This window comes from Cyprinodon tularosa, unplaced genomic scaffold, assembly GCF_016077235.1.
Source record: "Cyprinodon tularosa strain WSP-4 unplaced genomic scaffold, ASM1607723v1 ctg496, whole genome shotgun sequence".
Classification (NCBI taxonomy): Eukaryota; Metazoa; Chordata; class Actinopteri; order Cyprinodontiformes; family Cyprinodontidae; genus Cyprinodon; species Cyprinodon tularosa.
The window spans coordinates 179,477-195,712 of NW_024039225.1; the positions used below are offsets into that span (position 1 = coordinate 179,477).

General features: G+C 38.5%; 1 protein-coding gene across 3 annotated transcripts in view; it reads right to left on the minus strand.

Annotated features, from left to right (window-relative positions):
• Positions 1-7,635: 7,635 nt before the first annotated feature.
• The window catches only part of vwc2l (von Willebrand factor C domain containing 2 like), a 33,194-nt gene continuing 24,593 nt past the window's right edge, over positions 7,636-16,236 (minus strand). For all 3 annotated transcript variants that reach the window (XM_038302632.1, XM_038302631.1, XM_038302630.1), the window contains exon 4: positions 7,636-10,916. In XM_038302632.1, coding sequence (XP_038158560.1) covers positions 10,765-10,916 — 152 coding nt within the window. In that variant the 3' untranslated portion in view covers positions 7,636-10,764. The remainder of the gene's footprint in view (positions 10,917-16,236) is intronic.

Below are 16,236 nucleotides of genomic sequence, written 5' to 3' on the forward strand. Positions count from 1 at the left end.
TGGGTGAGATCAGATCCATCCGAGTGACAGTCTTATCACTGCGTCCCTGTATCTCCTGCTTCATGGCTCGGAGCTACTAACAAACAAATCATAAAAGTAGCAGCTCACATGGAGCACACACAGTTGTCTTGGTAAATAACGGCATTTAAAATAGGGCAAATCACTAGCAGGAAACTGTTGGTGAAACTGCTAGAGATGGTTGGGTGCATGCTCTTGCATGTGTTTAATAGGTGTTCCCTCTGCGTAGCAGATACAGGGTCGTGCATGTCCACGTTTTTTTCTTTTTTGAATTGAGAGGCCGGATCTTTCTGGAAGTTTACCACTTACGCTGAACCTTGTTCTGCGGGAAGTTTCTTTCTGCTAAATGGAAGTTTTCCTCTCAAATTTTGCTACATGCATGCTTAGTGTGAGGGATTGCTTTCGAGTCAATGGGTCAGTGCAATCAGCTGGCTTTCCTTAGATAGAAAACTAGATAGAAAAGAACCAATCTAACTGTATGATCTGTTTGAATTGTCTCTTTAAAGTGCCTTCAGATAACATATGTTATAAATTGGTGCTATTTAAATAAAACTGAATTCAATACATTTGACATAAAGTTACTCTATGATAGATATATTTCTTTGGATAACTTTGCCTTGGTTGTACTTTTCTGCTACTGGACCCTGGGTGTGTTTCTCTAGGTTTGTAGCGTAGAAAGCCATCTGTCAATTCTTTTCAGACAGAGGTCACACTAGCTGGAGGGTAAATAAGGTAGTCCAGACATCACATCATTAATGTCTTCCAGCTTAGTTTGTGGATAAACTAAAACATTTTCGAGGCGGCACTAAATATAGTCATCCCTCTGCATTGTTTGTGATTGGTATTTATTCTGTTTTTCTTACCCAGAAAGGTCTAAGAGCTTAGGCATCAAGATCTCTTTTTAAATAGGCGGTTTAAAAGCATGGGCAAAAAAATCAAATAAAATAAGCTTGCTGTTTGATGTAATTTTGTTGCTGTCTAATACTCCAGACTTTTTAGCCTTTCTTTTCACCCTACAGAGGAAGCAAATGGTTCTGGTTGAAGGCTGAAGTTAGATCAGCTGAAATGAGATTGAATTTGATCATAATTTCCGACCTCTTTACAAGAAAACTCAGGCATAGCCTCAGCAACAGCACTTGTCGATCTTTTTTTTTTTTTTCAGTTTGAGCACTTTCATCTTTACCTTAAATTCTTCTTTCCACACTGTTTTCTTTGCTGCCATGTGAAACCAATATATTCTGCATTTTTGTGAGTGGAATTATTTTCTCTAATGTAAAAGGCTATAGGAAAAAGAGATAATTATTTAACTGAAAATGTCTGTTTAGTATATAGCAGACAATGGGTTTCCAAAAAAGCCCAGACAGAAAGTCAATATTTGTTTAGAACAGGAAAAAAAGAAGCCATTGCACTCAAAAAGACCTTCAGGTATGTGAGCTTTAAAATATCCTCAGCTGGCCATCTCTCAAGATACCATTTTCAAAGGGATTAGTAAGGGACGCACCTAATTGCTATTGATTGCAATGTGCTGCATAAAATTGCTTCCTCCTTTTTTGTTCATTGCGGGTGGTGGAGGAAGGCAATTAGCAGGAAGGAGGAGATAGAAGCCTGGGCTTGCTTGTAATGAAATGGAATGGAAGAAAGAACCAGTGAGTAATGCCCTTGAACTGAGAGAGCATTACAAAACCATTAAGCACTGGTATCTCCCTATTTTTCCTCTCATTCAACCATAAGCCAGCAGGAACGTTTTTTTTTTTTTTTTCTTTCTTAATTCAGGAATCCTCTGACTTAGAAATGCATTATCATTGGGTTTTAATACTTTCCGGTCCAGCAAATCAGTCGCCGTGTTTAGCAAAAAAAAAAAAAAAAAAAAGGAGAATTCAGTGGGATTTATCTAGCAGCACCCTCATAGTTATTCTATTTGGAGTTGTTTTTACGTATCTTTCACGATGATCTGGGCTAACAGAATTACAAACATTCTCCTAATCTTAAAAAATTGGCCTGACACAAAATAACAAAAGAGAACAAACACACATTATTTAAATAACACTTCAAGTCTATTTAACAAAATATTTTTAGTCTAAAGGAATAATACACATTATGCAATTTGTGATGACAATTTCTTTTTTACTCTGGCTGCAGTTTAAGAATACACACTTTATGTTTGGAGATATTTACATATAAACAAGGGGAACACCAAGGATTCCTTTGAAATTTGGACTTCAGTTTAAATTTTACTTGTGTAAGCATTTATTCAAATACAATCAACTATGCTCGTGAGTTAATATTTTGCCATCTAGAATCTGAGTCCAGTGTCAACAAATCCTTAGTGCCCTACCCCACCCTCCCAAAAAGAAATAAAAAATACATTTGATTGTATAGTAACAGTGTTTTAATATTCCCTCACTAAATCTGTGTTGGTTTTCAGGCACACTTCATTTAACAGTTTTGTTGCAAAGTCAAATAAAATGGGAAAAAAACACAATTGTTGATAGTTCCCAGCTACAGTAAATCAGTGTCTCATGGAAAAAGGGTAACCAGTACAAAATGCTGATGTACAAGGATGCGGCATGAAAGCAGAACAGATGGGGATCGTTTGAACAGACATTTACAAACGGGAAAAAAAAATCTAGTTTCTTAGCAGAAAGTTAACACAGCCAGACTGAGCAACTGATCTGCCCTTCCACTTACTTTCAAGGTAAAAAAAGTAATTTCCTCTGGTTTTCTCAGGGAGAGACTGGATGAATTGCAGATGTATGCTGCTTGTTTATTCATTTATTTTTAAAGGTAGCCTCCTTTTTCAGACAAAAGCCCAAAGCTGTATGTTAAACCATGTTGTTTCACTAAGAAAGTCACTGGGCTAATCTGTCTAATGAGTGAGCGTACCTGAAGCACAAAGAATGCCTTTCTGCTTTATGTCTGCATTGAATCTACTGCAATAAAACATAAATCTAAATATTAATATGTGGTTTCCTGTTTGATTCCTGCTTCAAGTGCAACCCACATAGGAACTCTTTCCAAACATTTGCAGCTACGCTTGATCTGAAATCTAGGCTGTTTAACTTTGTGTCTACAACCGCTTTACCTTCTGCTGCTCTACTTTCCAGCTCAGGCAATAAGAGCAGCTCACCAAATTAAGAAAATGGGAAGCCATTGTTCATTCAATTTAGATTGTTAAAAGCTGAGCACTTCAGAGGCATTTGAAATACATTGGTGGGAACAGCAGTACAATGAGCTGCAATGTCACATTTCAATAGGGATCAAGTAGCTCTAGTGCGACACGTATCCACCCTTTTTGTATCTTCTCTTTGTCTTTTTTACCTTTATCAAACACCTGTATATTTTTAGATCGAGTCTCTTCAGTTTCAACCGTAGATGAACTGCTCGTGTCCTTGTACTTGTCTTGAACCCACTGGGTGTTTCTAGAACGTTGAGAATAAAATAAAACATAGTTTTCTGGGTAAAATATAACAGTAAATCACCTCGAGCAGGGGTATTACAAGTCGGCACTTAAAGCAGTTTAGGGATGTTCAATCAGTGTGAATGCAAAAGGCCATATTTTGTTAATCTTATCTGGAATAGTAGCAATAAGGCATCTGTGGTGGCAACTTTGCCTTTGAGTCCTGTCCATACAGTCTCTGTTCTTGTCAACTGGCACTCTTTCTCTCTCTTCCTTCGTCTTTGTGATGGCCAAATCCATGGCCACACTCTGAAGTTGACAAAAGATGGGGGGGCCAGGGCTCAGCAAATTTGGATGCTGATTGGACTGCACCACTGGTCCTTGCTGGCGGGGGAATGTGTAGTTTCTTTCTTTAGATGAGTTTTTGCATTTAGGTGAATATTGGTATTTTGACTTTAATGGTTTTGATTTTCATTTTGTGAGTCTTTAGTTTAGTCAAACTTAGCTGTACTGTTATTTGTTTTGTTTGTAATTGTATTCTGTTTAGTTACCCCTATTGTGTCTAAATTGGTCTGATCAGCCAGTATATATACCCCTGTCTGTCATTTCTTTGTAGGTCAGTTATGTTTGTTTGTACAGCCAGTTTGTTTACATTTTTGCCTGAGTTCAGTTTTGTTTCTTTGACCTCTTTTATGAGCTCAGTTTATCTTTTGTCATCTATTTTTTGGGTTAAAATAAAAAACCCTATTTTTCTAATTAATATCCTGTGACTCCTCCTGTTTTTTTAACTCGGTCCATCACATGTGGTGTCAGAAGTGAGGATTTTGAGTTGAGGAGCCAGGATTATTTTTCTTTTCTGTTTTTTTTTTTTTTGTGTGAGCAATTTTTCCCCCACCAACAAACTTTTTGAGCCATGCAGAACGGTCTGCGCCCAAGAAAAGGAAATAAGGTTGAGACCAAAGAGGCTTCCCAGCAATCAGAGAGGGAGGAAATGGAAGGAGGAGCTTCAGCAGCAGCAGCTGAAGCCACTGATGAGGAGGAGCCCAGAGAGCCAACTCTGCATGATATTGCTGGGATTCTTCGGGCTTTCATGGGACAACAGGAAGTTCGGGAGAAAAAGCAGATAGGAGTTTCTGCACAACAAGAACAGCGCTTTAGGAGCTTGCAACACCAGTTTCGGCTCTTGCCAGGACAGAAATACAGTACTTGGGGTACACCATTGGAGGTGGTACTCTGAAACCTCAAGTTGATAAAATCAATGCGATAGCATCCTGTCCGCTCCCACAAACCAGGAAACAGCTGCGGTCTTTTCTTGGCATGGCTGCATTCTACCACAGATTCATTCCTAATTTTTCAGCTAGAGCAGCATTCCTAACAGACATGACGGGCTCCAGAAGTTCCACTAAAATTCAGTGGACAGCAGAGGCTATTGCAGCATTTAAGGACATTAGCCAATCTCTGAGTAAGAATCCAGTTTTGCACTCACCTGATTTTGCAAAAGACTTTGTGTTGCAGACTGATGCTTCTGAAAGAGGCCTTTGGGCAGTGGTTCTGCAGGGACCACCGGAGGACCAACATCCAGTTGCCTACATCAGCCGCAAGCTGCTGCCAAGAGAGGGGCGCTATGCAACCGTGGAGAAGGAAGCCTTGGCTATTAAATGGGCCCTTGACTCATTCAAATATTATTTGCTAGGAAGAGAATTCACACTTCAGACTGATCACAGAGCCCTCCAGTGGCTAGAAAGAATGAAGGAAACTAATGGGAGAATCACCAGATGGTACCTTGCTATGCAGCCATTTCGGTTTAAGGTTCACTACATCCCCGGCAAGGACAACACCACTGCTGATTACCTTTCTCGGAGCCAGAGGGAAGATCAGGAAGTGGGGGAGTGTGTGATGGCCAAATCCATGGCCACACTCTGAAGTTGACAAAAGATGGGGGGGCCAGGGCTCAGCAAATTTGGATGCTGATTGGACTGCACCACTGGTCCTTGCTGGCGGGGGAATGTGTAGTTTCTTTCTTTAGATGAGTTTTTGCATTTAGGTGAATATTGGTATTTTGACTTTAATGGTTTTGATTTTCATTTTGTGAGTCTTTAGTTTAGTCAAACTTAGCTGTACTGTTATTTGTTTTGTTTGTAATTGTATTCTGTTTAGTTACCCCTATTGTGTCTAAATTGGTCTGATCAGCCAGTATATATACCCCTGTCTGTCATTTCTTTGTAGGTCAGTTATGTTTGTTTGTACAGCCAGTTTGTTTACATTTTTGCCTGAGTTCAGTTTTGTTTCTTTGACCTCTTTTATGAGCTCAGTTTATCTTTTGTCATCTATTTTTTGGGTTAAAATAAAAAAAACCTATTTTTCTAATTAATATCCTGTGACTCCTCCTGTTTTTTTAACTCGGTCCATCACAGTCTTAGATTTGAATTGTTTTCTCCCCACCTTGGATACTTCTCTAAGCTGAATAACTAGATGGCATTTAAAGTAATTATGATGAATGAATCTCCTTTGATTATTTTGAAATGTCTGGAGTACAGAGGCTGCAGCTGATAAACCATTGTTGTCAGTTTTGCTTTATGAGCCTGCACACCTCTACCCAGATGGATGGGCTCTGCCTGTGCACAAAGAAAGATGCTAAATCAGAGCAGCTAAAAGATTACGGTGACCAGACATCCCTTACTTCTGAGGGCAGTCTCTGTTTTAGAAAACCTTTCCCAGTCTAAAGCTGTACCTGGAATTTTCCCAGACAGTTTTTATGAATGAGGGGTAATTAACATTAACTACTTCTTGTATACAAAAAGAAATTATTGTTAATTAACAGTTAACGTAAAGATGAAGAACAAAGTGCACCACATTTCAAATTGAGGAAGAAGGGGAAGTTCTTTGTCACGTCTAGTCTCAAATGATGGGGAGCTGCCCTGTGTTATGGTAAGTGTGTTAATTGTTTCATGTAATTTGGATCGGTTTGATTCTTTTGATAAATGCTTGGTTTGTGCCAAGGTAAAAAGAAAAAAATAAGGCTTTTATGTTTTGTTTTACTAAAGATGAGGACCCAAAATGAAACATAAGCCAAGCTAATCAACAAAAAGTACGGCAAGATCTCAGGTTGCAGTTGGCTTGAGTAAAAGACACTGGTAATAGAATGAATGAAAAGTCCAACTAAGGTACTAATCTGGTACAGTGGTTCACCAGGGATCAACAAGGGCTCAGCTAAAGATGTTTTAGAACTGATTGACAAGATTAGACAAGATTTGCATGATCTGAGAATGATGGAGTAAGAAATAACCACCAGTTTAATATAAATGTATTAGGTTGTTTTTGCTTGTAGTTACAAATAACATGTTAATTAGAACTTTAAGTATTTAATCAGATGAGAAAATAAAACCTAAACTAAAAACCTAATAACAGTATTATGTATGATGAGACTATATCAGAATAACCCCATAACTGACCCCAGTAACCAGCCAGACACATATAGATTTATCAGCTTGTCCAATACGCAAAGAAGCAGTTGAAGTTGAGGAAGTAGTGGAGCTGTGCATAGAGCCCATTGGTGGGAGAAATTAATCTGCTTCTCTGAGATGCACAGGTCCCTTATGCGGCCAGTTGATAGTAATAAACATATCATCCTTTACCTGCAGGCTTGACAATTACTTGTTTATAATCCATGTTAACACAGTCAAACCTTATTCTCATAGGTATGTAGATGCGAACAGAATGAGAACTTGAAGCACTTTTTTGGGGCAACTCTGTCTCCGCAGACAGCGACAGGCATAATGTTGGATAAATGTTTGTATTTAAAATTCTGTGCTTTCTCTTTATTATGTCACTCTCCCCTTTTGGGGCATATCAATTAGGCCTTCATATAGGCAGTTGTGTTTGTTCAGTTCAGATTCCAACATGCAAACATTCAGTGCTTTAAGCATCTCTCATTTTGGGAAATTTAGAAGAATGGTTTACCGACAAACTAGTTAATTGGAGGTTTATATTTGTGAATAATCTTACATGGTAGACATTGTAGTAACAATAATGACACCTTAAAACAAAGAAGTGCAATTTAAGATGATGAAATTACTTTATCAATCCATTGTGCTACAGTTTGAGGAATTCTACATCAGCGAGGACATAATTACCTCAAGAAAAAAGAAGAAAGAAGTGCATACAATGGTTTGTTTGATATGTTGCAGGTATTGTTGTGGGTTGCTGAGGCTATATTTTTTGGTTGGTTCTGTAAGATGAATCAGAGCTGTGGGAGGGGATGGAGTCATCATATTAACCATCCAGGGTCTTGTGATGAATTTTTGTTATCCTAAATCTATTTTTGCTCAACCTTAGCAGCTTATACAATCTGCATAGTTTTAGCATGATAATGTGACTTGTTGGGATTTTAGATCTCTTTTTTTATCTTTATATAATACTTCTGTGCAATTGATTCCTTTTCAAAAATATGTGTACAGTGCCAGTAGGTCATTTTTGTTGTTTAACTGTAACTTAATTCCATTGTTTTTAAATTTCTTTAAAGTTATTTTTATTTTCTCCACATAAGGTTAAAAATAAAATGTAACTTTATTGTTAAAATCTCATTTCATTTATTCACACTAGTTGAAGACACTTTCCATTTACTGTTTACATGCTCAAAGGCTGCTATCAGTCTGTCTGCCTTCATCAATTTCTTACATGCTGATTCTGTCCTCATCTGCGTGTTTAAGCCTGCCACCTGTCTTCCTTTAAGCATTTCTGATTATATCACACCTTGTCTGGCTGAATATTGGGTTCTAAGAGGTTTTCTCTTCGCAACTTTTATAAACCACAATGACTTTTTTGAGAACATAATCGTTTAAGAAGGTAGAAGTAAGATTCAGTCTTGGGTCTCTTGTTAGCTTCAGCCTTTGGGAGTAAATAATCTGGGTTTATACTAAATTTACAGCATTTCTTTGTGCACAGGACTAATAACCTTTGAAAAACTAATGTGTCCATCTTTAGTAGGCTTGATTACTGGTGGAAAAAAATGATCAGACAGCTGTAGACATCCCTGGATGCTGTATGCCTGCCTCTTCACTAAAACTAAGAAAGTGGAGCAAATCTCCAAAGTTCCAATGTCCTTACAGCTGCTCCCCATATCTCAGAGAATAAACTGTAATACTTCTCTCTATAAATCACTCAACGGCTTACCACCAAAATATATTAGAGATTTGTCGTCAACGTATCAACCAACCAAACCCTCAGGTCTTCCCAGAACCAGAGCCAAGCATGGAAAAGCAGCTTATAGTTCTTAAACTTCGCTAATCTGGAACAAAATCCCACAAAATTGTAAAAGTGCTTTAAAACCTAATTTGCCTTAAATCCATATTAAATACTTATTTCGTTAGTGCCCTTAACCTGTTTCTAGCTAAACATTTAAGTTTTTAAACCAACATTCTTTCATTTTATTACTTTTTTTATGTTATATCGCAATTTAATTTTCCTTTGTGTGTTGTCCAATCATGTACATGAATTTGAATTGTCTTGCCACTGAATGCACTATATAAATAAACTTGCTTTGCCTCTTCTAAACTTAAAATGCTAAGAGAGTTATACACTATAGAAAAGACCACAGAGATTCCAAACTACCTTTTAAAGAACAATCTTTGCCCAATTTTATCCAGTGTCCTTATTCAAGTCATGCAGCAGATTTCTAGAGTGTGGGATACTTCTAAAATTACTTTTAATGCCTTTTAAGGTGATACACCTCTTTAGTCACAGGTCTTTAATCCTCTGTTCATTTCTGTCTCATTACAGAGGGCTAGAAGCTGCTATTAAGCAACTCATCCATCACTGTAGAGGAATGGGGTTTAAAAGGTTAACGGAAACAGATTTTCTTAAAATGGAGGGGGAAAAAAAATCTTAGTGATGAATGGAGTCTGCTTACGGAAATTCACCTCCGGATTAATGAGTAATATTTATCATGTGAAAAATTTCATGTTTATGGTGCCGGGTAGGGTGCTTCCTCTCTCAGAGTGGATCGCCTGACGACCAGTGTAATACATTAGCACAGCTGTATGTTATAGTCATGATCATATATTTGCTTCATACTGGCTGAGACAGTGTGGTGTTTTCAAGAAAGACTGAAATGAAAATCGGTTAAATATTCAGTGCTACATGTCAGAGCTCTGTATGTTAAAGACTTATGTATGAGGTTTATGTGCTTCAGTGAATGCAGTTCAACACACTGTGCATGAATAGTGGATGAATGGCAAGACCAAATCATCACATGGACATTACACTTGTGAATGCTGCCTAAAACCACTTAGCCATGTGCAGACCCCCCTCTCCTTTGTGTGCCGGTTCATGCTAGATGTGCCCAGCAAGAAGGCTGCGCCAAGTACCCAGCTGGATGATTTATTACAGAATACTCCTGATTAAGGAAAATTAAAACGGGCTGCTCTTGGCTTCCTAAGTGCTTTGATAACAAGTTCAAGCAGTTAGTTAGTGAAGGATCTGGACCTTAAAACAAAAAAAAAACAAAAAACAATAAAGACATTTGGTCAGACAGAAGATTTGTTTTTCCTGTATTTCCTGCTCATTCAAAGGGCTACATGGGTTAACATCCTGCTTCCTTCTCAGCTACACACAGTAATACCGAAAGCTTCAGTTTGTGCTGCTTTTAAACAGAGACACAACACAAAACAATGGCATACCAAAAAAAAAAAGCAGCCTTGTCAGATGCATTGCAGTTTATAAAACATGACACTCATTGGGTAGAGGTGAGCAACAGCCACATCCATTTAAAAAGTCTTATGAAGACAAACAATGTGCATTTTGTAAACAAGCTCTTAGAGGGTAGTGGGGAATTTAAGCTTATCTGCAGTGGTAATCCTAGTATGACCAGGAAAACACAAAAAAAGCGCAGTAAAGTGTGCTTTCAATTTTTCTCTTTTTTTTCCTGCTGTTTGATCTTTACAACACCAGCGTGGTCGTGAAGAACGCGTAGTAACAAGCTGAAGACATACATACAGAAACTTGACATGAGCAGTTCACCATTGCCAGTGGTTAGGAAAGAGTTCAAGAAGCTTAGAAACTTTCTGGGAGAAAGCAGCAGAGTCAACTTTTGCAAATATATAGGCCGAGTAAAACTGCAGGGCGGAAACAGCCGTGAGATAAGTTCCATCATCTTCTCACTGGCTAGTATACTGTATTTGTATGAAGCTTGTGAGAGCGTCTCTTCATTTCTACGTCACCTCTGCTTTTCCTTTAACTTCTTTTGTTCTTTATTTTGTAGGAATTGTGCTCATGCCCTGTCAATCACTTAAAATAGCCCAGTAGGCAGAGCCTTGCCTGAGTTTATCCACCATCTGCAGTGGAGCCTCTCTTTATGACAACGACTGGCCGTTGAGGCACTCCCGCCGCAAGCACTGTGCTGGCTTCCACCAGTCTCCGTTGTGGCAGCGGCAGATGGTGCAGTCGTCCACCTTTACTTCAATTCCGGCTGGGATGATCGTCGTTCCGGCAAAGCAATTTGGACCTGCCGCATGAGACACAGAAAAAGAAGAGTGAGAACTACGAGAAATGGATGCATCTCCCCCGAGAGCTTCTTCTCTGCAGAAGGGGTGGTAGAGTGATGCAGAGAGCTGGGGGGAGTTAGGGGAGTAAGAGCAGACGCACAGATCTTTTCACAGGCATGCACCAATGGGCTTGTTTTTGCAACACTAAAGCGCTTTTGTTAGTCTCCCCTTCTCCCTCGACATGGAGCGCTTTGCATCCTAATGCGCCACGAGCACAGGAGCCTGCCAGGCACTGCCTTGGCAGCACTGGGAGGCTGGAGTGCACAAAAAGAGACAGAGGAAGAGGGCTGCTTTGAGAGGGTAGAGTAGAGGAAGGGTTGGTGTTAATCACTTCACTTTTGTATGAAAGGGTCGCAGAAGTCCTTATAGTTTTCTTTTGTTACTACAAACAAGTGAATGGACTTTTAGGGCAATAAATTACTCTCATTAGTTTTGACATCTGCATTATCCTGAAAGCATAGAGGTTTACCTTTTTGTTTTCCATCTGGTTGAGAGGATTCGTTTTAAAAATGTTTTTTTTTTTTTTAACCACTGATAAAAGCAATGGACAAGCAGATATTTAAGTACAGTTAATTAGTAACTAAGGTTAAAAAGGGTAAAAAGGCTGGTATATTCACACTATAGCAGGTTAAAAACAAGCAATATTATGTTTGATCAGTTTTCTTTCTAAAGAATTTCTAAAGAAGACCTGATGGTATAAATATTTTTCTAACCCTGTTCAACTAAATTAAAAAGGTAAGCAGAAGTGAATAACAATGGAAGTAATATATCAATTGATGTGATAATCAGTTAAGATAGCTTTCAGTATCCAGCTCCGTACAACCTGCCCATCTAAAGAATCCTCTAAAACTTGCTATAAAAAAACAAAATGTGTCATAACTCCTCAAGACAGAGCCACTTTCAGGGCCAATAGTCCTACACATTTTAGTACCCCAATAAAACTGATTTAATGTGAGATAATCTGATGTGAGAGGTGTGGCTCCTCCCAGAGAACTTTTCTCACATTTGAAAATCCGAGGCTACATATTCAACCAATTTAGGACATTTTTGCATTCATTCTTTATTTAAGTAGATACACATTGTTAGTACCGTGCTGGACCTCCATTCAAATTTTAGTAGAGCATAATTCTGGTTTATATTCAACCAGGCCTCAGGGTAGAATTCCTCTGAAATTGTAATCTGACAGACATGTTATTAGGATAAAGCTGTGGGGTCTGTAGAGGTTATTGAAGGATAGTTTAATGCCATGTTCATAAAAACAATGTGATATAATTTTAGCTTATAGACCAGTATATGATACTGCTGAAACTGGCTATCAGAAGATGGATATACTCTAGTGATTAATGGAGGGTCGTGGTAAGCATTAAGTTTTAGGGAGGCTGTTGCCTTTAAGCGATGCTCAATCAGTACAAAAGCCCTAGTATTACCATGATTTGAAATATATAAAATCATTTTTAAAGTCAATGTACAGCCCTTGGCTCATATAGAGGATCCTTCTGGTTTGCCCTTTCAAAAATCTTGTCTATATGACTTAATAGGGTTGTATCCATCCCTCAAAGAGTAATGTAACCCAGAGCACAGCTTTAATGCAGTCTGAGGGTGGGTTCTAATTTACAGGGTGCACTTAGACCTGGCCTACGTGCAGATTAGATCTTCCAAATACCTAACAAACAATGAAAGCTGAAAGTGACAAGCTGTGAATTGGGAAGGTCCAGACTTCAGCAGCCGTCCCACCCTTATCCCAGCATAGCTTTGGCCACCTAGCAACCGTGACAGTATGAGGCTCAGATCTATACATATGTTATTATTTAGATAAAGATGAGGGACAGGAATATTCACTATTAATGTGACATGTCAAAAATCAAACAGGATATTTCAGCATTCTATGTTTTGAAGTGCTGAAGAAAAACAATGCTCCACGGAAAAAATAAAATAAAAAAAGTGGTTTGGAATTATGAAATAATTAACATTTGTGTAGAAAGGACTTGACAACTACAATCAGATTTATGAACATAACGTTAATTTTTCAATCCACATTATTGAGGATTTATTAAATATTTTTGTCTGGATCTCAGCTATTTGCTCAGATTTTTGTTTATTTAATCTATGAGGAACGGCAGCAGATGTGCCATGGCTGCAGGCGTGTGAAGATGAGCTACGGTAGTTATTAAGCTGCCAATATAGCTCCAGCAGAGTTAAATAAATTTACCTTATTTTGAAGCTCAACTTTAATTTCAGCCAAGATTTACTGAATAAAAAATACAGTTTTTAAAAAGCCAAATATTTGAATATTATCTGAATGAGTTATGTGATTAACTTCCACCCAGCATTTTAACCCGGCAGTAGGTTCAACGTGGTGAGCCGGCGTATTCTCCTGGATAGAGAGGGAAAACCTGGTTGGCTGACAGCTGCCAAGGTGAGCTGGAGCTGAGAGATCCAGAAACTAATTTTTTAAAGTTAGAGGGATCTTAATAAAGCGAGTATAAGTTTGTGTTTTAAAAAAACTATATTCTTACCTTTAAACATCTTAGAGCAGGCATCCCCAAACTCGGTCCTCAAGGCCCCCTGTCCTGCAGGTTTTAGAGGTTTCCTTGCTCCAGCACAGCTGATTTTAATTGAAAGCTGATTAACAGGCTTTTGGTCTACTGCAATCATTATAACCAGCTGTGCTGAAGCAGAGAAACCTCTAAAACCTGCAGGACAGGGGGCCTTGAGGACCGAGTTTGGGAAGGCCTGTCTTAGAGGTTTATTGTTGATATTAGGAATCCTATTATTTCAGTTGTATTCATAATATTTACCACCGTTGTCCATTGCTGCACGGACTTGACCAATTCACTTCAACCCGAAATGATGGGCCATAAAGGATGCATTCGTTGGCAGCATTTAAAGAAAGGAGGATTTTTGGAGTGGGGAAGCCTTTGGCGCAGTACTCTGACCTAATTGGTCCACAAATGTGTTCTTCAGAAGATGCAGCCTCTGAATTGGGGCACATCCTAAGCTACTCCAAAAAAGTTCAAAAACAATCCACTGGACTTTGTGTCCAAGTTGAAAGAAGTTTCGCTTCGCATCCAGGAAGCTTTTTCAAAATGTCAGAAATAGCATTGAGTTTGGGGCTTTATACAGTAGCCCCTACAAAGTCTTGTTATTGCTTAGAAAACATGCAAATTGAAATGGACGAAATGGTCCACCCCTTTGGAATGGGAGTCCTTTGGCTTCTTTTGTTAGCCTGCAATGCCCCATACTTGTCTATGTTTCTGAAAGGGGTGTCGTTAAGGGGAATTGTTGGCCTGGCTGAATAGGCAAGGTTTTCTGTTTCCTTGGTTTATTTTCCTTTTTTTAACATAGATGGCTTATGCCCCTCTCAAACCACCTACTTTCTTTGTCCAAAATGTGAACATTCTGGTCCTCAAAAGAATGTCCTTTGTCCATAAGATGTACTGCAGAATCTTGTCCCAGGAGGTCACTCTTCTGTGTTGGGCCATGCAGATTTTGTACATTTCAAACCTAACAAGACCCTGAAACAGAGACTAGTGCATCCTAAGGTCAAAACCCCCAGACCAAATATGAGCGGATTGGTGTATGCAGTTCGATGCAGTGAGGAATGCTCTGATCTTTATATTGGAGAAACCAAACAACCTTTCCACAGATGCATGGCTTTTTTGCTTTTTAACTTTTTTGGAATAACTATGACCTGGATGACTGAGAATCCAGTCATCCTGAGCAACTTTTGGTTCTCCGGTTCTCTGATGTAGGCTTTCATCTAGTGGAGTGAATGTAGCATTTTCTTTGTCACCATCTGCTAGCCCACAGTGGTCTTCTAATAGATTCCTGATACATTTGAACATTGCCACAGTGCAGTTGCCAGTTGCTTTCAGAGGAGCTAAACCTGAAACTTTCAGGTCTAGCACTCCTAGGGGCTAAAGGTTACACAGTGTTGCTCGTACAGTCCTCAAAAAGGTAGGTACCAAAGTAGACAAAAAACAAAAACACAATACAACATCCAACTTGTTAATCCTCTTTTGCCTCAGCACAGATAATTTCAATCAGATTTATTTGCATATATATTTTCAGTTTTTAACCCAGCAAGGTCTCTTTGATCTGGGTTTAGAGGAGAGACTGAAAGTGCTTGCCAACTCTAAACTCTCATCGATCTACCTCTAGACAGCTGGCACAGGTTACAGGACAAACTCCTTTAAGGTTGATGTGGGATAAGTGTGACCTGAGCTGCTGCCAGTTTCGCAGCAAGACATGTTTCAGGACACATGAAACAGTTCAATATTTTCCGCAAAAAGGATGTGTATTCACTTGCCCAAGGTGCTGACAAACCACTGCTATTGGTGAGGACACATTTATTGCATATATTTTTCGTTAACTGCAAGCCTAATATACAACGAATTTGCTATTCATCCCCCTCCTACTGGTGACGCTAAAAATATATAAATGAATACATATATTTGGTAATTATAAGTGTACACTTATAATTTTGAATTTTGAAAAATTTGCCTTTTGATTTATAAATGAAATATTAAATAGGAATACAAGAGGCCAATGGGGGCAATCTTCCTCTTCTAATGCTAGTTTCCAATATTTATCAAGTTCTGTTTCAGTGAAAAAAACAACATATATATACCGGTATACGGTACCCCTTTTGTTTCTTTACCCTTTCATATAATTTCATATTGCCTGTTTTTTCTTTTCTTTTCTTGTTCTTGCTTTCTGCTACTTCTTCACACCTATATAATTGTCCCATCTGCCATGCTTCTGTCCTTCTCTCTCTAAAGGCATGTTCGATATCCATTTTTCTTTTATCCTGCATAATATTTTTAAATTTTGAATTTTGTGATATATAAATATGGCTTGCTATTACATTTAGTTGTTTTTTTCTTTTTTTTGTTTTTTTTTGTTGTTGTTCTGTGTCTTCATCTCAAACGCCAATTTAACAAATGATGAATTCAGAAATTCCAGGGTAAAAGATAAATACAGGCTTGACCTAGCGTGAGAAGCTCATTCTGGCTTCAACTGTTTCACAAAGGCTTGATCCAAATACTCGAAATAGCTCATACCCCCTGTTCCTAGCTCCTAGGCCATCACTTTTAGTGCGGTCAACAATAAGAACATTAGCCAATGTAGGAAAGATCCTCCAGACTGCTTTGCTAAATACAGCATCATTACATTATTACGAAACGGAAACAAAAATGATTGATGCTCATCAAATTGGGACTACAGCCTCCCTATACTAACTACACTGGTGCTTGAAAAAGCATACTACTCTGTCGTCCT